Raw genomic sequence first — 23,184 nt, 5'->3', positions numbered from 1 at the left:
TCACTGAGATAGTATTCTTCAAATGATATCTTTGTAGAACTTATCTTTCTGCTACAATTGTGCATCACTTTTTTCCTAACAAGCTGAGTAAGACTTCTCAGCCTTTTCTTTTCCTCAAAGGACCCTGGCACAACAACACTGAGGTTCTGGGACAGATACGAGTGGTCCTTTCAATGCCATGTATCCATGAAACTCTGGGGAAGGATCAATGGTATGCAAAGAAACTGAGATGTTCTAGTCTCCAAAGACAAATTGCTTCAGTGGCGCTCCTTCTCTTTTGGGCAGACTTGGGTCTTGATGATAGTTTTAAAGCAACTGCCAGCAAGAGAGGCTTGCTTCGCTTAAATCTATAATTGAGTTGCTCAGCCCTATTACTTTACGTCAGAGGATTTTGGTTGGAGCTGCAGCTTGTTAAGACTCTTAGGAAGGACTATGGCAAGAAATACTGCTTATATAATCCTTGTTCTGTATGGATATTCCAATTGCTGTTCTTGTTCTGAATTTGATGTTACTTTAGTAATTATCTTTGGTTGGTTGCTTTTAAAGCTTCTCACAATATTGAAGTGGACTGTAAATATTCTCAACAAGTAAATAGATATTTTCAGTAAAGAGTAAAAACAAGATCAAATTATGCAAGAATGAAATCGTAGAATCCTATCAAAATGTAAAACAATTGTACAACTTTGCTCAATTTACAACAGCAATACTGCCTCCAGGAATCAAACTGTGCGACAAGAATGCCTGTATTACTTATATACAGAATTTTTTTTACATAGTTATACATCATACGTTTACTTGTTGTCTTTCCAAATACACTTTTAAAGCATTGCTGAACAGAACTGTATGATTTTTATTTGATTCTTCTTCTGTTTTGTTTTTGTAACTGCAGTTGATTCAGCAGGTCAGGGTATCCAGCAAGTAGCGAGCCAGGTGACAGAAGCTGGTCAGAAAGGTAAAAAAGCATTTTTCTAATAACCCAGGGAATTCTCAGACGTTGCAGCATCTAAGTTACAATAAACATAGGAAACATGGTGCACTCGTTTCCATTCAGGTTGTTTTCCCATTAGAACTGAAAAAGCCACCTGTTTCTCCAAACAATAAAACAAAGATCTACCAGATATAAGGCAGAAAAAGAACTGCACGTTGGCAGTATTTGTACTTTTCCATTTTGTTATGGAGCCCCCAAAGAATCAAACCAATGCAGAGACAGGTTATTGTACCAACTACTAAATACTTTCTTTTTGTTTTAAAGTGGTTGATGAAGTCTGCAGAGGGGCACAAGATGCTGGAGAAAAGGCTACACAATGTGTAACAAACCAGATAAATACCTTTGGTAAAAGCTTTGGTCAGAGTGAAGAAAAGAAGAATGTTCCAATCTAAATCCTTTTCTGATTCCTTCTGTACATTTAATAGATATAGTAAAATGCTCAAGATCTTCAATTCGCTGGAAATTCTTTTCAGTTGTTTCACATATAATATAGTCTTTGCATCTTTATGAAAATTAAAGCTATGAATCCCATGTTCATTTTGTTGTATTATTTAAAACTAGAAAAAACCTCAGTTTAAGACTAACTGCATCAAGAGGATCACATGAAGCTGGCTCCACATAGATCCCTAGCAGTTAAGACTTTGTGCAGGCACACATACAACTTTCAACTGTATATGCAAGTCACAAATGTACACAGACCCTAACAAATAAAAAATGTGACTTCATACAATTGTGAAAGCAGATATGTGCAAATGCTCAAGTCACAGACAACATTCCATATGCATGGTGGCACTTCTTCATCCAAGTGTGAAAAGTCTGTGTGAAAGCCTCAGAAGACTTTATTTCATAATATGGGAAAACTTCCATATTTAGAGAACAGCTTTCAGTTTCTACTCCAGTTCCTTGAACTACAGGTTTAATGGTATCAGACAACTATGGAATTGACAGAACATGCAGTGGTTTGCAGCAGAAAAGGGACAAGAAATGAAACAATGAGCAGGGGGGAAAGGCAAGGAAGAAACCCAACATTTATCAAAAGGGAGAGTTTGAAGACTGAAGAAAGCATTCATAAATGCATATTCCCCAGATGGTAACTAATCCACCAAACTATGATTTGCATATTTTATAAAGCCAGCATAGATCAAATATTGTACTGTTAAAAAAAACATATCACACACCATACAACTAACAGAAAATACTTCCAACAGATCACTCTTGGGACATTCTATCTTTTAAAATCAGCCTCAGGATGACGATCCTGTTATGATTTCTGCAAATCCAGTATTAATATGGCAGGCGGATAAAAATATCACAGCTTATATAGACTGAAAATGAGTTTGAGGAGTTCTCACCTTAATCATAAGCCTAACTACACTCTACTTGGCCTGACCTTTCTATTCTCTTCCTTGTTGTTGTGGAAAGTTATGAAAAACACAAACCAACATACTTTTGGAAAGTCAACTTTTAATAATTGCTTTTGTCATATTATGTCATGAGTTACAAAGTAGCTAGAAAAAAAGCATGATTTTTAAGGAGGGCTTGGGTTTGTTTTAAAAAACATTCATATTCATTACATAAATATATCTGGCACTTTATAGGACTCTTCTGGACAAAATTCGTGTCAAAAAACCCTCTAAATGTGATCCAATCCTGCTTCAAGGCTTTCTTTATTATATGGTTTATGCTCAGAAGAGTGCAGAAAGTCAATGTGTTTAAGACCCTATATTGTTTCTAGCAGAAGCCTGCCTTCTTGTTGCCAATTATTTCTCCTTGAATTGTTCTTCAAGGCAATAGCTAATGCTAAAAGCACCACAGAAATTAAAACGCAAATGAGACAAGTTAGAGAAGAATAATAAAAGTTCTTTGGACTACCTAACATTATGCTCAAGTATGGGGTCATTCTCTGGAAAAAACAACAACCATGCAAGTAAAATGAATATTCAGGGATGATAATAAGCAAAATATGTCATTTCCATTGGATGTCTGTACAACAATGATACTGCTTCAGCTTATAAAAATACTAACTCCTGGAACCCATCTTTCTATGGGAACACTGTAGTAAAATTGAGATTGAGTACATGATTTAAAGGCAGCCTCGTAACAGGAGCACAGATTATAAAAAGAAACACACATTGCCTAACGTGAACCAGGCTAATGGTTCTGTTAAGTGTAAAAATGAGAATCCTATTAAAGTTATTCCCTGCAGGAGGCCCATTCTGTCTTTGATAATGCCACTGCATTGAACATCCAAGGCCTTAATCAAAAGTGCCAAAGCTGAGAGTTACATTTTCTGAAACCAAAGTGCATGAAGAGTTAAGCTATTTGCTCCAACAGTACACAGTATGTGTGATATGAAGCTTTTCTAGGTTGCTAATTGTGGCCAAGACCACAGGTTCATACAATAAAAAGGTACCTTTCTAAATTTCAAGGTGAAAAAACTAAGACCCCCCCCCCCCAGTGCAGATGAACTGGTTATCTTAGATATCTGTTGGCATGAAGCCCTAAATCCATGGATTTTTTTTCTTTATTACAAAAAAGGACTAACTTTAACTGTAGTTAACTGAAAATTATATACACTATAGTTAAGTGAGAAAAAGTGAGAGGGATTTCTGTGGCTATATGTAAACTTGTAAGAAGCTTTCTGAAGAGGGTACACGAGAGGGTGTCAGACGAAGGCAGGCTATCCATTTATGTGAAGGTCAGTCCAGCTTCATTGTACACCTTGAAAACCTTCTCAATTGCATTGACGTAGGCAGCTGTTCTCAGATCTAGACCTAGATTGTACTTCATGGCAGTACGCATGATTTGCTAAAGAACACAAACATATCATAAAGTCAGTAACAATAATATTTATGAAGTAAGATATCAAATAACCCCCTATTAAATACACACAAAATACAAGAATGAACTTGGCTTGGGAAAGTCATTTAATAACTAATGTGATGCTCCCAAGATAGCTTCACTTTGCATTTATCTTCTAAATGGCTTGAGGTAATCAACACAGAGGTAAACAATACTCTTATATATTATTTGTTAAGATCAGTTCCAGAATGAAACATCTTAACTTTGGGGTACTCAGATTTCATTGAAGAGGCTGGCACACTGGAGAACGTACCATAAAGGTCCATTCTAGCCAAGGAGAAGGAGCCATCACCAGAGTGCATGTGTTGTTTTTGAAAAGCATTTCCTACTGGATCCCTAGCTACACCCCAAGCCAGGAAAAAAGGAAGAGAGAAAAGATCCCCTGAAAAAGGAAACATGGTCTTGCCACCAGATGGCTCCTTCTCTTTGGCTAGAATGGACCTTCACTGTAAGTACTCCAATGTGCCATTCTCAACCAGTGGAGAAGGAGCCACCCATGAATGAGAAATACCCTAGTGTACATACCCTGGGAGGGATGGTGGCAAGAAAACAAATTATTCTGATAGAACCTGTTGGAGCATCCATCTATCAAAGGATGTTCTAATGGAGGCAAATTTGTCCAGACTATAATGTTTTATAGAAATGGATAGAGCAACCCAAGTTGAGCTCTGCAAATTTCATCCAGAGGAGCATTAGTTGAGAAAGCTGCTGGACACTGGCCTAACAGTGTGTTGCCACATTTTGTGTTTTAGGCAGATCCAGAGATTCATAGGCCAGTGAGGTGAGCAAAAAAGAGACAAAAAGTGCTTCCAATCTTCTAATGGGGACTGGTTTGCCCAATGCAGAACTTCAGAGCCCCTCTAACATCCTGTCTGCCCCACTGTTTTTCTAAAGGGCAGATGGGATGAGGGCAGAAAGATAGTAGAACAATGAGCTGTGTGTGGTGAAAAGGAGAATGTATTTAGATAGGAAACTGGAATCAAGTCAAAGAGAAACTGAGTGTCAAATTTACAGTGAGAGGGGTCTACTGAAAGGGATGCCAGCTCTGACACCCTCCTGGCTGAGGTAATTGCCTCAAGGAATAATATTTTTATGGGTAGAATTTGAAGTGCAACTGTCTTTAGAGGTTCAACAGTGGCCTGGAAAGAGCTTTTAATAACTTGTGGAGATCCCAAGATGGAAAGCAATGGGCTAGTGGTGGACTAAACAGCGAGAGACACATGTACACCCCTGCAAACCTCTTCAAGTGAGGAGGAGAAAAGTAAGTTGCTTTGCCAGCTGATAAAATTGATGCCAAAGCTGTAGTTTGTTGTTGTAAGATATTGCGTTTCAAGCCCAGATAGGGGCCTGTTGGAGGAAGTCTAAAACCTCATTCACCCTGCTGTGTTAAGAAGAGATTAATTTTCTCTCAAACAATCTCAGAACAGCTTTCTGGGTAGTCTTATACATCCTGAGGATGGAAGCCAAGAGCACATTTGCCACCTTCTCAGAATAACCTCCTCTCAAATAAGACTATTCAGTTGCCAGGCACCTAGATGCAGCCAAGCTGGGCCTGGGTATAGAATGGGGCCCTGACTAAGAAGGTTGGGTAGGACTGGATATTTGGACCTCCCAGGTTAAACAATACTGATGTATTCACACTTTACTGTGAGTTTCTGAAATGGTCAGAGGAGCCACTGCAGAGCGCAACAATGGAACATTGCTCAAGTGGAGAGGTGAATGCAGGAAATAACTACTGAGAGAAGGTAACCCCCCTGAGAAAAATGTGTTTTTGGATTATCTAAAGGCTTTCCATCCAGAAAGTCCTGCATTTTACAAGCTTGATGAAAGACATGAGGTCGAGAATCAGGTGAATTCCGCCCTCCACACACTGACATTTCTTGGCCGCCATGAAGAGGATTGAGTATACACACTTCATTTGGAGGGATCAGTTCTCTAGCTCCTAGCTCTAAAAAATCAACAATGGCTTGATGCAGTGCCAACTGGGCCACCAAAGTGAGTTCAGCAGCCTCAGCTTCCTTGAGGTCAGAAGCAGAACTGCCCTCTGCTTCCTTTTGGTAATTCAACCACTCTATCTGCAGTGGTAATTCCAGAGGAGGCAGACACTACAGTAGGTTTGTAAGTAAGTACACTTCTTTAAAGCTCCCATGGGGTGGTTAAGAGTGCTTGCACATCACAGAAAATTCCTACAGTCTGCTCTATTTATAGATCAGTGATAAGTAAAGAATGCTAAAATAACTCAAACATGAAAATGTAGTGGAGAGGTCACAAGTCAAGCACTACCATAGGAGCCCCTGGTTCAGTTGGGGTTGGGACTTTACTACTTCATCTTAGTGCAGTACATACCCTAGCAGAACGCTCCATGGTGTAGGCCAAGCCAGAATGTACAATGTCTTTTTCAGATGCACCCTGTATTGAAAAGAATTGCCATTATCAGCCACTCATTTAAATCACGGTCTCACTTTTGTATTTTAATGTAATGGTTTAACAGACCAAAATCCTATATTACTTTAATATCACTCATATTCTGACTAGAAAGGGCAACTGCAATTAATAAGCAAATTGGATCCACATCAACGTAAATATATTCAGCATCTGTATATATTTAGTAAGAAAAACAGTATCTTCTAACGTTAATACTTGATATAAATAGCTTGATACAATACCAGCTCAGAAAACTATAATGTCCAATATACACTATTTTGATGGCAATTATATTGCATTTTTACATTTCAGCTCTAAAGTTAGAACTCTCAACTATGGTTATCTCCTGTTATTATAAATACAGAACTACCTTTTGTTTAAACTTACAATGATCAAATTGCTTCTACAAACTAGTATTGTTTGTCTGCTGTAATCACTGACCAGATCTGCTGTTGTTTTTTTAAGCGATGCTCACAGACAAAATCTAGCAATTACTACTTACAGATATCCTATCCTGGAATTCTGCAGTAGGCACAACTGGAATACTTCCACCATGCTTCCCAAATTTTCTTTCCAAACTTTCCTGGACCGACACTGAGAAGAAGAGGAAAACAGTTAGTTAAAATCATTTGCTATGGTATCAGATTCGATCTGGTTAATTATACCTAGGGAGCCGGACTGAAATAATGAATAATTTTAAAGTCCTATTAACTTCAGTATATCTATTTTAAAAAAGAGTAAGTGAGAATCAATTCCTTGAGTACAACATTTCTGACATTTACAACCCAGTCTATCTTTGTTTATTTACAAGTTAACCCCACTGTGTTCAACTTATCTTATCCCTTAATAGGTATGTAAAGGACTGCAGCATTATTAGGTTAAGAAGGAAGATTTCATCCCATACTCAAGAATGCTTTAAAAAAAAGTCTAATGATGAATTATGTTTTTGAACTATGCTTAATTTACTCTGCTGTCATTAAGACTCAAACTGTAACTAAACTTTGACACAACTTAAGGGATGATAGCTGGGATATGTTTAAGTCACATGACCTCTTCTTTAAATCTGTGCCAAGGCTTAACCCAGAATACATCTACCATCTAATTTCAATCTGACTTTGCTTTTTAGTACTACTGTCAGTTAACACATACTGGTACATAAATTTCCTACCACAGAATAAAAAGTTTCATTCTTGTAAGTTCTTAATTTGTATTTCTAAGAGTTTTGAACAATATATTTTTTCTAGGTATTCGACTACACCATACAAGAATTAGAACTTCTTCCTAACAGATTAGAAGCCATTTGAGAAACCTAGAAATCTTAATAATTTATGTTGGATTGTTTAGTTTAGAAATACGACTTAGTTAAATGTAATTCTTTACTAAATATGTGTAAAATCTACATAACTTGTTAAACTTACTTAGCAAGTGATAGTTAGAGTCCCTTTCATACTTAAAGGTCAAGCGACCATAGCTGACATGGTTCAGGTTCTTCAACCACTCAAAATAAGACACAGTCACACCACCAGCATTTAAATAAAGATCCTGAAGAAGACAAGATAGAATGGCATTAAGAAATATAAAAAACATATAATAGATAAATTACTTCAGCTTCAAAACGGGGAAAAACTAAATAGGAAAAGTAAGTTTTACAGGCAGAAGAGAAATTACTGACATTATTTAGAAATCTAGAAATATATAATATTTATAAAATACTAACAAATTCATTTTGTGAAAGCTATTGCAACAAGTAAATGTTTGTTATTAGTGCAGCTAAGATACAGCATGTAATGATTTTTGGAGCTACCTCAGCATACGTTTGACAGCTTAAGTAGAACAGGCTAAAGGAACTTATGGAACAGACAGACTGAATAGGGACCAAAGATAAAGAAGTAGCAGACATTGGTGGAGAAATCATCATTATGTCTTGCTCAGCAAGCTAGGAACTAATCACCGGCCCCAACATCTTAGGCTGGAGTAGGCAACATTGTGGCTTCCATATTTTTGGACTGTAACTGTCATCAGCCAAGCCATGTAGGGGCATGCATAGCGACATGTCCCATTTAGATTAATGGGCCGCGTGCCCGCGGCGTGCGCACACCGCCGCTGCATGCACGAGCTCCATTACTTTCAATGGGGCGCGAGCATACACGGGGTTTTTTATGCGGGGGTGAGTGGGTCCGGAACGGATCCCCTGCGTAAAAAAAGGGCACACTGTATTTTGTGCTATGGATTTGTTACTGCCTTAAGACATTGGCTCAAGAATTCATTTTTTACTTAAAGCCTGAACAATAGAAACATGGTCAATACTATACAATGCAGCAGGGGTGAAGGATACACTTAGTGCGCATAACCCATCTTTGAATTCAACAGAATGCTTCCTCTGATCAGGGCAACCATGTAAATTTCTACCTAAGTACCATGCCACCACCAAAGCAGATAAGCTTGCCAAGCAAACACCCTGGCAGGAACAGCAATCCAATTGTCAAGCATTTCTAATTACTTGTCAATTTGAATAGAGCAAATACTAACTAAAGCATATTGTACTATGCTCCCCTTAATAGTTAGGTGTATGTAACATTAATCAAGAGGCAAGGAACTTCTCTTATCTAACAGCCAAAACAACATATTCCCTTTGTGTCAATCCATCTTGAGAATAGCCTCTAAATTATGAGTTTGGAGCAAAGACTCTTGCTTCCTCTTTGAAATCTCATAGTTATGCTGCACTGGCATAAAGCCCACATTTTATGGGCCAGAGTTCTCCATGTACCATTCTAGTGAGGTTTCTCTTACCTAGATAACTAGGCCACCAATATCCAAACAGAACACTTTTATAACCTTAACAGTGAATGGATGAAAACCTTACCGGAATAACCATGATATTCCGTTCTAAGAAGATTTTATCTGCTTCTGGAGTTGTGGGTCCATTAGCACCTTCTGCAATTATCTGGAAAAATTAGATTATTATAATTTAGTATAGAAAACTTACATTAATATAGCATTATCAAAAGAGAGAATTCACAAATTTTTATTTCCCAATGGTTCTTCTTACCTTTGCTTTGACCTTATGGGCATTGGCCTTTGTTAACTGCTTTTCACTGGCAGCTGGGATAAGGATGTCACAGTCTGCTTCCAGGATGTGGCAGTCCAGAGGTTGTGCCTTTGGGTAGGTGAGAATTGACCCATGTTGCTGTTTGTGCACAAGAGAGAGAAAATACTGTTTTTAAGTGCATTTTTCTAGCATACAAGTTTCAAGTTACATGCTTATTATATGAACATTTTATTTTTGAATAACATTTATGAAACTGCAATTACTGCAATATTTTTACAAATATATGTCTATAAGAAGAATCTGCAATACAATGTGGCAGTACAGACTATTTCTCTTCAGGCTTCTGTTCAGCCTGCCATCTATTCTTCTAGGATACAGTACTTTATTCCTCTTTCTCCCCAATGTTTCATTCTTAACCTAAAGGCACATAGCACTCTGTTTTCACTGAGTATGCTCACCTCCACTTAGGATTTTTTTGGGGGGGTGTGTGTTTCCTCACCATCTCAGTTTTTTTGAACACCAACAATTCTACAACTTCTGAAGCTGGGGGTTCCCTCTGTGGTCACTGTGTATATTCAGTCCTTGTTGTTAATGATACTGTCCCCTTTATATATTTTTTAAGATATCTGCAAGCCTTAGATTTTCCCCAAAGCCTACTAATTCCTTCCTCACTATGAATGGGCTTATTTTGGAAACAAAAAGGTCTCTACTATAAGAATGAGGTCAATAAACACTCTTAAAATTCTACTGGTATGCTATGAATCCCACATTCTCTCATGTTTCTTCCTTATCTTTTTTAACACCACTGGGAAGCAACATACATTAAGGCTAAACATAATCTTTTTAATAGGAAGTATTCTTACACTGCTACTCAATATACTGGATACCTTCAAGTTCCTAGCCTATTTGAGCAAGGTACTCCTCATCTATAAACAGATGTCTCTACGGTGTCTCTCTTCTCAGTAAACCAAATGCAAGAAAACTTATCCTGAACTGTTCTTTCCAACAGAAAATATTTTTTTTTCCATTTTCAGCTGTACTGATCACAATAGTTGCCAAAAAGGCCAATGTAATGTTTTCCCTATTGTCAAGAAGTAACATATTTTTACTGCGAAACTTTGCAATGAAACGTGTTTAAACAAAAGATAAATATTTTTTCATACTAATTTGTAGTCTTCCAGCTCTTTGGGGTCAAGTCCATCAGGATTCCAGATAGCACCATCCTTTTCGCCAATGGCAACACATTTTGCACCATAGCGATGAAGGTATCTCATAGAATGAAGACCTACATTGCCAAATCCCTGTTGAGAGAAGAAAATTAATTCAATGTACTACTGTTTCAGCAGAATAGTCTATACATACTGTTTTAATGGCATTATAACGGTATCAACAAATTCAAAGGAAATGAGTATAAAACCCCCTCTTATTGGTGAACAGAGATAGGCTATATCCATATTTTGTAACTATTTTCCTGCTTTTGGGGGGCCAATGTTTACTTTTTGAGTTTGACTGATGACTGGGCTTATTGGCCATTATGCACATAACACCCACGAGTAACGCCCACTAACTGAAGGTTATATTAGAAATGAAAGTGTTATATTTATACTTTGGTCCTCTACAGTGTAATCCTATTAGTATACTAGGAAACACCTAAAATGCCTGGCAGGGATTTTGAAAAACTAGGGCCAAGCCACAACATAGGTTACCAAATCAGAACTGCATTTCCAACTTTCCTATCCCATGTGATTACCCTTCTGGATACAGTACCTGGATTGCAAATGTCTTATCCCCAAATCCTGGAGTCATTCCCAAGAGGCTCATATATGATGCTTCATTAATGAAGTTCTCAATTCCATGGAAGACCCCACGGCCTGTAGCAGAGATACGACCGTGTATACCACCCTGGCTGATTGGCTTTCCTGTGACACAGGCATGGGCATTAATATCCTGTAAGATAATCATAAACACCATGTTAGATTATTTTCTACATGAAGAAAAGATATGAATTTTAACAGGTTAATGATTTCTCATAATGGGCTGGATCTAAGATTTCCCTCCTGTAAATGAAAGGGTTATGTTCACATAAGGTGTCTCTGTCTGATTTTTTTAGACATTCTCTCTTCTCTTCAAACCACATCTACTTACATTTACTTAAGTCTCTAAAGGCACCGTGTATTTTTAGGAAAATGTGATGGGGAGGGAGTCCATGTCCCAAGTCTAGATCCTAATGAATGAATTTTAACTGCAACTAGAATTAAGACATCTAGTTTCTGCCACAATACCATATGTACATCTACTAATTTATAGGAATTAATATGACACAGAACATTAGAAGGACCTGCCTTTTAAACTATAAGTCACATGGTAGGATTAACAGAAACACTTATATAACTGTTAGGCAAGATATTGAATTACCTTAATTTCAACACCATCTTTAAAACTTTTAATTTAATTTTATGTCAGTGTACATTCCTACTTAGGGTGAAATCAGTTTACAACACATTTTCCTGATAAGTGATTTTCAAGAATGCGTACACAGAAGCGTTGAATGATTCAAAAATGCCATTTCCTCCCAATGATGATCATGTCAGATGCAAACCTAGCTGGCATGAATTTTTATATGTATGTGCATTAGAGCTTCAAGTTGGAAATACTTTTGTACACAGAACTAATTAGCACACTTTAGGATACACAGAATGAATTAACACATTTTATGAATGCTGATCTGTGGCTTAGACTTTTGATTTGCATTTTTTTCTAACAGTAGTTATTATACCACATTTCATTTTTTTAAAATCTCAAAAGTAGTTTATAATAAAAAAAAACTCAAAGCAATCAATTTCTAAAAATAATAGAACAATACAGTAAAAACAATAGAATAACTCATTTAAAACAACAGGGCATTGCCAAAGTTAGCAATCAGTTCTTGTGTTACCTTAGAAATACAGCTGCCATTAATATAACTTAAGCTGCATGGTTCATCCAATAGTATTTCAAATACAAAAGTCACATGTAAACATTCCTCATACAGTAATGTACCATTGTTCCCTAGAAGCAAATATATAGGAGCTGAATGCAATGTGCAATGTGGAATTTACAATTACAACAGAATACCCCACCCACATTTCATTTAATGATTTATTGTATTACACAGTGTGTTAGCTTAAATTTGCTAGCTGCTCTAACTTTAGTTATAAATAAGCTTATGAGAATTTAAGGAATCCCAATTAGCTGTGCTTAATATATTATCCACTTTAGATAGACGCTTTGGGCTTTGCATTAACCCATAAGAAGATTTGAAGTCTTTATAGACAGGGAGTTTACAACTAAAGCTGTTTAATCACTTTCAAAATGATCTGGCAACAGGAATGTGAAACTAATGCAATTATTTAAAAACAATTAGTATAACCCTTCAATTTGCTAGACGTTCAGGTCAAAGTCCTGGCCTGTTAATTGAAAGGCTACTATTCTAGTTACATTTCTTCCACTCAATTGTTTTATCTTCTGTTCTTCAGCTTCTGCAAAAGTACTCTTTGAAAGAGCTAAAGCATGTTTCACTGAAAGTAAATCAAGGAAGGAAAGCTAGGTAATTTCTCATTTTACATATATCCCCCTGTGTCTTTTACACAAAATGGTGAATTATATTTACATCTACAGGACTATATAAATAAACCATAACAACAACAACAACAACAACAACTACTACACACTCAGAAACATGGTACTGCTGCCAAAAACAAACATTTTGTATTATGTTCTCTATCTCCTCTATAACATATGTGTATATACTCATGTAGAAGTCTATAAACGTTAAAGCCAAGCTGATTTATCCATGGGTCAAAGTAAATACTTTTTTTAAAAAAGGAACCATCCCCTGGTGAAAAGCAAGCATGTAACCTGTCTGAAAAGCACTAACTCTCCACTACTCTCTCATGCATCCAAACTTTTAGGGTGAGCACAAACAGTTAAGCCTGCTGGAATTTTGTACATTCTTTGGCATTTTTCTTTACTTCATTCTTTAGATGTTATACGCCCTTAAGTTTTACCCTCAACTGATCCACGAATCATATGAAAACCCATAATTTTGCCCCCAAACCCTGAACTTGTATATACGGTAGTTCAACATGTGGCCAACAAGGTTGGACAAATGTGGAGAATTCTGAAGTTCTTTTGAACTTCAGAATTCCTTTTATTCTACAACTGCCCTTAAACTTTATTTTTAGGAGTCTTTTAAACTGCTCTTGCTCCACCATATTCTTGGAACAACATCTGACTCACAGCTTAAAACTATTTGTTTTACTGATGACTCATCTATAACTAGGTTTATACACACTGATCGTTTATGTTTTCTCATCTCATCTCTCTTTCTCTGTTTCTCTCACACACACTGGGATTATGACAAATAGGATACAGCTACAAATCTGCTGCACTGCATTGTGGCAAAACGTATTTGGCATACTTGTGCCCTTACAGCTCCAGATTTACTTGAAAACAAGACACTGCCTGGCCCAACTAGAGTGCCACGAACAGATGTTTTTTACCAAAAAAGAAGCTATTCATTTTAGTTATAACAGGCTTTCACAGAATAGTGGAGACCCAATGAGGATGTTGTTGAGGAAACTGTTTCCATAGTCACTCCTGAATAAGCAAAATGTTGAGAGAAATCTAGCCAAAGGAGCTGTGGAATTATTCAACAACTTTCTCATGCATGAATAATGAAGAGCTCTCACAGGCAAGCCTGCTGAATAACAAGCTGCCCACTGTTGTGGGAAACCCTGACAGGGAGTTTCAACTTGCTATGTCAAGATGTGTAGTCCTTCTATGGCCTGTTATTTAGATATGAGCAAGTGTTAAATAGAAATTAGCAATAAAAACAAGTCTTGTAGGATATCTCATGCTATTTTTTTCTCTTCAAAGATACAAATCTAACAACAATTATGCTACAATGAACTACATCTATGAGTAGCTTTCTGCTGAATCAAACCAACAGTCTTTTTGAACAGTGCTGTTTCTTTCAACTGGCAGCAGCTAACCAAGGTTACTTTTCATCACTGCCTAAATTTCCTGCAGAAATCTTAGCTATCCATGTGCATGGAACTCTGTTCCCAGCTACCATTTCTGAATACCTCTGAAATAATCAAAAACTTTGGCACTAAAAAAACCCACCCCACAAATATGATATGCCCAATCCTACAAAACGTTAGGTTTTTTCAAACTCCCCCCAACCCCCAATAGTTTGGATAGCCCAGGAACAGGCTCGAAAATGTTGCCACTCAATGGCAGGGTCGAAAATGTTACCACTCAATGCTTGGTTGATTAATGGGAAAACACCCTTGATCCAAGACCTGGCTTGCATTATGGAAAACCTGGATGAATGAAGGGGGCAGCATTAAACTCTTCCAGCTTTGCCTGCCTGGTTCTATGGAGCAGCAGGTGAGGCCTGTGGGGAGAGGTAGTGGAACTGCAATGGTCTATTCTGATTCTGTCTCCCTCATCTCATGCCCTGTCCCACAGTCTACTGGGTTTGACTGTATTTCAAGGTGGGTGGGAATGGCGGATTAGAGATTGGTATACTGCCCAGTTCACTGCTCAGCAGTCTCCCTTTATGAGCTGGCAGAGTTAGTCTGGAAAGTGGTTTAGCTTTTTTGTTGTGTTAAGGGACTTCAATATCCATGTGGAGGTAACACTGTCAAGAGTGGCTCAGGACTTCATGACTTCCATGATGACCATGAGTCTGTCCCAAGCAGCATTTAGTGCCACCCATACAGCAGGACATACTCTGGACCTTGTTTTCTGTGCTGGGTAGGAAGATGATGATCTGGGTATGAAGGAGCTTTACACAGTTCCATTGCAATGGATATACCACTATTTGGTGGGGTTTAGACTCACTGGGACTCAGAATCTCCACAGCAATAAGGGGCTGATTAAGATGGTCCATCCCCAAAATGCTTATGGACCCAGATGGATTTCTGATGGCTCTTGCAGAGTTCCCTGTTGCCTTGGCAGGTGATCCTCTCAAAACCCTAGCTTATTTCTGGAACAGGGTAATGGCCAGAGCAGTGGATGTAATAGTACCTAAACATCCCATCCCATGGAACTGGTGGTTATGAGTGGGTCGGAGACAAGAGTGACAATGGCAGAAAACAATAAGCGACATTTCAGTGGCTTTCAATACCACTGACCATGTTATTCTTCTGGATATGCCTCTCTGGGATGGGACTTGAGGGCAGTTCTGATCCTCCATGTTATTTAACATCCACATCAAACCCCTGGGAGAGTTTATAAAGAGTTTTGGAGTTCAGTTTCACCAATATGCTGATGACTGACTCTCTTTCCCATCAGATTAAAGGAAACAGGAAAGAGGATGAAAGGAAACAATTACACCCCTGAAAAAGTCAGGCTTGCAGTTTGAGTGTTCTCCTGGCCTCAATCTGGAGCCTGGATGCCGAGGCTTCAGTAGTGACCAGGGGAACATTTGCACAGTTAAACTAGTGTGCCAGTTGCATCAGATCCTTGAAAAATCTGATCTCGCTATGGTATCACACATCCTGATTACATCCTTTTTGGACTATTATTACATGCTCTGAATGGGCTGCCTTTGGAAATTGTTCAGAAACTGTTCAGAAACTTAATCAGGTCAAAAATGTTATGGTAAGAATGCTGACTGAGACCAGTCATAAGAAGCATAGAACTCCCTTATTAAAAACAGCTCTGCTGGCTACCGGTTCATTTCTGGGCACAATTCAAAGTGCTATCAGGACCTATAAAGCCCTATAAATCTTAGCTTTCAACTATCTAAAAGAGTGTGTTCCCTTATACAAACATGCCCAAGTCTTAATACCCTCAACGGAAGGCTTTCTCTTGGGCCTGTCACCATCACAGGTCCTTTTGATTATGATACAAATGAGACCTTCTCAGTGGCTACTCTCAGTCTATGGAAATCTAAGCTATCCCCCTCTCTGCTCTCCTTGTTGTTCATGCAAGCTTTTAATAATTAATAGCATGCAGGGAGGGTCTTTTTATGGGAGTGGGTACTCAAGTTTTAACTTTGGTATTTTTAAAAATGATTTTATATTATTTAATGTATTATTTTAAAAATAGTGGTCTAATAAATGTTTTTTAATTTGATGGCTGTTTTAGCTGCCTTGGACCACATTCTGGGAGAAAGGTGGCATATAAAAGCAATTAACAACAGCAAAAAACCCAAATTAAATCCACTAGAATTACTTAGCTTGAAGTGTCTTATTAAAAAGAAGCTTATGTGATTTTATACTGTTTCTTCTCTGTGAAGAACTGGAACAGGGGTCTGGATAATATGTGCATATTCTAGCATATTCTATATTTAATGGCTTTTCCTGGACTGTTGCTGGAATTCAGTAGCAATTTGACACTGCAGGTGCAGTCTGCCGTATGCCCTTGGTGACGTGAACTGTCTCCACTTTGTATTACAGAAAAAAGCCTCACAAATCACACTACATTCTGCAATGAATAGGCTTGCAGAAGTGGAGGGGGAAGCCATTATTATGTGTTCATGTTGTTTTGAGCTGAAACCAATACAGTGATGCTATATGATAACGTGCTAGCCAATTTTGCCTAAGTCAAGCATAGTCATTCACTCAGAACTTACATAGTGTCCAATGGTATTGGCATAGGTGTCTGCAATCCATGACATCTCCCTTTCACCTGTGCTCATATCAGGAGCAGGCACATCAACACCAGGCCCTGTTGCAAGATTGAGAGCATTAACACAATTTGCATACCAGTACTGGGATTACTGACACAGTTGCCAAAACAGAGTCATAAAAAAGTTGAGTGTTCATATGCTATAGCAACTCTTTTAAATGAATTTCTACCATAACAGTTAGCTTTCTATGAACCATTAAGATTTCTTACAATGTTGACAAAAAGCTTACAAAAGCAATTTTAAAAAAGCAGCAATTCAAGCATTAGTGCACACTGTAAGTGGCATTATAAAAGCTGAAAAGCACAGTGTCAGATAGCAGCACCCACTGTGTATTCTGAAGCAGTATTACAAAGCCTTGTGTTTTTTGGTTTGCGATGAGGTGGAGTTTCAATTTCCTTCCTCAACTTCCTTTGATACAGGCAGAGTTTACACTAGGATGAAAAGCTAACAGAGTAGGAAGACTGCAAACTGAGCAATTTAGAAGAGATGCATTAAGTTTACACAACTATTAGCTATTTAGTAACAATGCTGTAGTCTCAATATAGGCGCATTAACAAAGCAAACACGGTGTTTTGAATTCTTAGCAAGGGAAGCAAAATCTGTTATAAGTACAGAAGAGATGAGATTAAAACAAAGAGACCCTGGTCTGGATCCTAAATCAATCTAAGGAAATTTTAGACTCCATGGAGAGGTGTTGGGAGGGACTCAAGTAACTGCACAGGGATGGGATGGAAAGCTTTTCTTCTTAACTATCATAGGATCTGAGCCTTTATGTATAGTTATAGAGACAGGGTTAGAACAGAAAGACATTTACTTAAGACCTAAATTTTAACAACCAAAACTGACAGCTGAACACAAATAAAAGATGGCATTCACTGTGTATAATCAAACTATGGACTGACTGTTATCAGAGATTAAACCGTTTTAAAATATTTGTGTGTGCAGCACACTATGCTCAGAATCAAAGAGTTACTTTAGGCATGCCTATGACCTTACATTTGCCTAGAATTTGATACTTTTCTCTGCCTCCTGCCCAGGGCTGGGGAGTAGGAGTAAGGAGTAAGAGGTTTTCACAAGAGTAAGAGTAGGAATAAGAAGTAACAAAATATATAAGTACTCATCTAGTTCAGCAGGACCAAGTCTTAGGTTCTCACATAAAATGCTTCACTTTTTAAAACAAGAGTTAATCATTCTCTTTCTCAGGAAGTTGGGGAACTTGCTAAATTAAAATCCACTATGCAATTAATATGGGGGAACAGACAGTATTGGGTATGTTGCGTGAGAATTTAGGCAACCCTCTGTTCAACAATGAAGCTGAGAGGATGGGAAGTGGTAATTGGCAAGTTGCACTCTCAATTCTCAATGAGATAGAAAACCATGTCTAGACTGTACTACTCTGGACTATAATAGGAATTCATATGATTAGATGTTCCTTCATATACAATTATCCATCAAGTAAAGCAGCTCAAAGAGAAAGCCATATCTCCTCTCAACATATGTCTTTGTGGGGAGAATAGTTACACTATCCTACTTGAATAACCTGGGGCAAGCCAAGTGACTCCTTTTACTTTTATGGAGGAATGAAAGCAAAGACTATAGCTAGATCACCTTTCTCACAGAAATATGGGCAGTAACTGCCACCATTACATACCAATAAAGCCTTTCTTTGCTAGTTCTATAGTAAACCGTCTTGTAATTTTTTCCAATTCATTATCCTGTAACAATAATAAAAACACATTTTAAATCCAGTTCATAAAACAGCAATCACTGTTACATCTGTTAAAATGTTACCAAGTTAAGGTATGCACAACATGTTTCCATTCCATTTGCTTTTCTAGCCTTAGTCACATTGCGACAACTCAGCTTGTGAAAGAGTATCAGCCCCACTGCTCTGCTTGCTTCAGATGCACCATGGAAATGGAATGCAACTCTAGGGACCAGCCCTTCTGCCTGTTCTGCTGTCTGGCTGTTTTGGGAAGAGTTGGGGCTAGTTTTCATGCTTCTAAAGTGTCATAAACACCTTGGAACTGCAGCACAATTGTAGGAATCATAGAATCGTAGAGTTGGAAGAGACCACAAGGGCCATCCAGTCCAACCCCATTCAGCCATGCAGGAAATCACAATCAAAGCATCCCGACAGATGGCCATCCAGCCTCTGTTTGAAGACCTCTAAGGAAGGAGACTCCACTACACTCCAAGGGAGTTCCACTGTCGAACAACCCTTACTGTCAGGAAGTTCCTCCTATGATTACTTGCTGCAACTTTAAAGTTTGGAGTGGTAAGGGGAGCTGATTAAACCCAATTTTGTAAAGTGTTTGAAGAACAGCACACTATCAGATAAAGCATCCCAACAATTTGGGCAAAGAATCTTTGGTGAATCTTTAAAGTCTAGCTGGCTATTAAGCTCAGACAAGATTGGTGAGCCCCCAGGCACTCTTACATGAAACACAGGAGGCTCTGAACTATCTTTTTGCCTCAGAATGTTTCAATATATTGCTCTTGATTAGTCTCTCCATATCACGAATGTGTACAGTAAAAGCATATCAAGAATGTATATCCATATCAAGAATGTATTATTGTTGTTTTGTGCCTTCAAGTTGTTTCTGACTTATGGTAACATTAAGGCAAGGGTTTTCTTGGCAAGAAGGATTTTTTTTTAAATAGAGCCTGTACTGCAACCACTCACTCACAAACCAGAAGATTGCCAGTTTAACCCAGGGGCTCAAGCTCAACTCAGGTTTGCATCCTTCCAAAGCCACTAACATGAATACCCAGCTTGTTGGGGGCAATTAGTTTACACTTCATAAACCGCTTAGGGAGTGGTTAAGTGCACTGATAAGTGGTATAGAAATGTACTTGCGATTTTCTAGTCCCTCCCTCTGAGGCTAAATAAGTGTGTCTTGCTCAAAGTTGCCCAGTGGGTTTCCATGGCTGAGCAGGGATTTCAAACCTGGTCTACACAGTCATACCCCTGAAACAGATAGGCCAAAAGTGCCGGTTCCGGGTCATGTTGGGGATGTGGCATTTACACGCCACACGCCCCGAATCCGGCCAGAAGCTGCACCGCACCCACCTCTTTTCACAAGAACCAGGCCGAAAAGGAACAGTAAAATACCCCTCTTTTTGCTGGCCCGGTTCAAAACCATGGCAGCGGCCCAGATCAGGGCTGGGCATATGCGTTTGCCACTTCCCAGCCAGTCTGCTTGACACCATAGTTCAATACTCAACTCACTAAACCACATTGGCCTTGTCAAGAATGTATACTGTACAGTAAAAACATCAGGACCCACTACTACTCAAATTAGACAACCTAAACATGCTGGGTGAAAGCATATTTCTATGTTGTGTGGACTTACTGTATAATTTCTAGGATTGATCTTAACACCAGCCTTTGCACCACCAAACGGCACATCTGAAAAGAAAATATTGTGTTTATGTTAAAACAATTGATAATAGTGCAGAGTAAGAGTAACTGAAAGTGAACAAACATACTGTTGCTCCCATAGAAATAAAAATCATTTTGCACTCTATCTGCTTCCAGCAGCCCATTAGCAGGCATGAAGGGAAAAGTGGGGAGGAAAGCTATCATCGGCATTACCATATTGACCTATAAATGACCCAGGATTTTGGGATCAATTTCTGGGCATAAATTTCTTGACTCATAAACGAGTATATACAGTAGTCTCTACTGTCGTCCCAGGAAACTAATTCAGTGCTAACTTTGAATTTCTTTTCATACTAAGCAAAATACTAAGCAAAAAACAAATCAAGCAGAACTGAAAGAAAAATATGTAATTCTGCAACGGATGTCATCCCTCACAACTGGCTATGCCAAATAGAGCTGACATGGACTGCAATCCAGCACTTGACAAAACTACATGTTCCATACTTCTATTTTAAACCTTTGAAAGCCTACACACACACATACACACAAACACACACACACTCCTCCCTCCATATCCGAGGGGGTTAGAGGAATGAAACCCATGCAAATATGGAAAGATCACCAATAACTCGACTTCCAACTTAAAAGCCAGTTAAAGGGAAGAGTAAGCAGGGGAAAAGGAGCAGCAGTGTGTGCTCCTTTTTTCCACACCCACTCGTCCCTTTAATTGGCTCCCTGCCTCTGCTTGCCAATCCTTTCCCTGGGCAGCCCAAGGAGAGGATTGGGGAGGAGAAGGTAAGAGGTGCCTTGGCCCCTCCAAGACTCATTTCCTCTCCGATTCTTTCCCTGGGCAGCCCAAAGAAAGGATAGGGGAGAAGAAGGCAAGAGGTGCCTTGGCTGCTCTGACCTTTGCCTCCCATGCTTTCTTTGTGCAGCCCAAGGAGAGGATTGGAAGGAGAAGGCAAGAGGTGCCTTAGCCCCTCCAAGATCCTTTGCCTCCCTGATTCTTTCCCTGGGCAGCCCAAAGAGAGGATGCAAGGTACCTCCTGCCTTTACCTCCCCAATCTCTCTCTGGGCTGCCCAAGGGGAAGGGAGAAGGAATGGTCATATTAGTGGCCTTGACCTTGTGACTGATTGAAACCATGAGTCTCAAGGGCGCGAATATGGTCTCAAGGGCGCAACTGTATGTGTATATATGCAAACTTTTAAGATTTAAAATGATCTTATGAATTAACTTAAGATTCTTATTTAGCATCAACAAAGAATGAGGGATTAGATATGCACCTTGACAAGCATTACTGTACTTACCAACCACTGCACATTTGTATGTCATTAGAGAAGCCAGAGCTTTCACTTCATCAACACTCACTTCTGTACTGTAACGAATGCCTGTTAAGAGAAACAGGAACAACATTAGCCCCAATATAATTAATATCCTTTCACATAAGAAGCAGAAATAAACCACAAAGATGGAGATCAAGCTTGTTATTTTTGCAGGAAGCACTCCAAAAGAAACTCTTTGGGAAAAGCTCCATGTCACTAATTTTGTACAGTTCTCTGAAGACAGACAAAGAGATCCTAAATCTGCATGCAACACAGTCATCTGGGGATTCAATAGCTCTCCTAGATTTAGAAGGGGAAATTCAATACCCTCCTAGATTAAAACAATTAATACGTATGGCAAGAAGCTTACTGACACAATTAGCTATGGGCATTTGTGTAAGCTGCACTGCAGTTCTGGCATCTATTTTGTAATGTTTTAGAAAGAATAATTCTTGCTTTTATGCACCGGTGCATCCATGTCTCCACACTGGCTATTAGTGGGTAGTTTGAAAGTTACAAGCATAATATGGGACATAACAACACAAGTGGTTGGCAGTGCTCATTTGTAATGTCCAAAGCCACAATGAATAATTTCTGCTCCAAAATATGTTTGTGTGTATTCAAATCTTCGGTCAATTTATGGCAACTCCATGCATTTCTAAAATGCTTGAGCATAAAGAATTCTCTCTTCCATCTCTTGATTATATGGAGTAGAACTGAATGGCTATTGGGGAAGTGGGAAGATTTTCATTTAAAAAAGAACCATTAATTACTTCTGAATGTCCAAGGTGTCCAGATCACTCCACAAACAACTAAGAAGTACTATTTTAGCTAAAGTAATCCACTCAATCTCACAGCTATTCTTGGAAGACTACAGAAATTGGAGGGGGGAGGGTAATGTAGAAAAACAAGTTTCTAATACTATACAATTATGATCTCTTGGCACTAAATTAGGAGGTGTTGCTAACACCCCAGAAGACAGGATCAGAATTCAAAATGATCATAACAGATTAGAGAGCTGGGGCAAAACTTAAAGAGAAGTAATAGTGCCACTCTGTTCTGCTTTGGTCAGACCTCACTTGGCATACTATGTCCCATGTTTAAATATTTGAAGTTATGTCATTTTGAGGATGGAGCAAGCTTAGTTTCTGCTGCTCCATAGGCTAGGACACCAAGCAATGGATTCAAACTACAGGAAAAGAGATCCCATCTCAATATTGGGAAGAACTTCCTGACAGAGCTGTTCAACAGTGGGACACACTCCTTCAGAGTGGGGTGGAGTCCCCTTCTCTGGAAATCTTTAAATAGAGGCTGGATGGACATCTGTTGGGAATACATGGCAGGGGGTAATGCTGATGGCCCTTGGGGTCTCTTCCAGCTCTATGATTCTAACTACATCTGGATTTAAGATGAAATTTGGTCATAAGGTTTTCCTTTCAGCGTTGTATCCTGAAAATGAACTATATGGG

The 23,184-nt window shown here is 38.7% G+C and overlaps 3 protein-coding genes across 4 annotated transcripts in view; 2 read left to right on the top strand and 1 right to left on the bottom strand.

The window, feature by feature from the left end:
* The window catches only part of ADIRF (adipogenesis regulatory factor), a 3,833-nt gene extending 2,394 nt beyond the window's left edge, over positions 1 to 1,439 (top strand). Inside the window, exons 2-3 of the mRNA XM_042456106.1 lie at positions 890 to 952; positions 1,253 to 1,439. Of these exons, the coding sequence (XP_042312040.1) occupies positions 890 to 952; positions 1,253 to 1,380 (191 nt within the window). The 3' untranslated portion in view covers positions 1,381 to 1,439. The remainder of the gene's footprint in view (positions 1 to 889; positions 953 to 1,252) is intronic.
* Positions 1 to 23,184, top strand: part of SHLD2 (shieldin complex subunit 2) — a 124,505-nt gene that overhangs the window by 47,639 nt on the left and 53,682 nt on the right. The window lies entirely within an intron of this gene.
* GLUD1 (glutamate dehydrogenase 1) overlaps positions 2,433 to 23,184 on the bottom strand; it is a 37,478-nt gene continuing 16,726 nt past the window's right edge. The window contains exons 2-13 of the mRNA XM_042456105.1: positions 21,701 to 21,781; positions 20,364 to 20,419; positions 18,659 to 18,722; positions 16,951 to 17,045; positions 11,091 to 11,270; positions 10,487 to 10,624; positions 9,324 to 9,461; positions 9,138 to 9,218; positions 7,693 to 7,816; positions 6,777 to 6,868; positions 6,197 to 6,259; positions 2,433 to 3,796 (exon numbers count right to left, since the gene is read on the bottom strand). Of these exons, the coding sequence (XP_042312039.1) occupies positions 3,677 to 3,796; positions 6,197 to 6,259; positions 6,777 to 6,868; positions 7,693 to 7,816; positions 9,138 to 9,218; positions 9,324 to 9,461; positions 10,487 to 10,624; positions 11,091 to 11,270; positions 16,951 to 17,045; positions 18,659 to 18,722; positions 20,364 to 20,419; positions 21,701 to 21,781 (1,232 nt within the window). The 3' untranslated portion in view covers positions 2,433 to 3,676. The remainder of the gene's footprint in view (positions 3,797 to 6,196; positions 6,260 to 6,776; positions 6,869 to 7,692; positions 7,817 to 9,137; positions 9,219 to 9,323; positions 9,462 to 10,486; positions 10,625 to 11,090; positions 11,271 to 16,950; positions 17,046 to 18,658; positions 18,723 to 20,363; positions 20,420 to 21,700; positions 21,782 to 23,184) is intronic.

Source organism: Sceloporus undulatus, chromosome 3 (assembly GCF_019175285.1).
Source record: "Sceloporus undulatus isolate JIND9_A2432 ecotype Alabama chromosome 3, SceUnd_v1.1, whole genome shotgun sequence".
NCBI classification, from domain to species: Eukaryota; Metazoa; Chordata; class Lepidosauria; order Squamata; family Phrynosomatidae; genus Sceloporus; species Sceloporus undulatus.
Note: the sequence above shows the minus strand (reverse complement) of the source record. Positions and strands in the feature narration are given on the sequence as shown.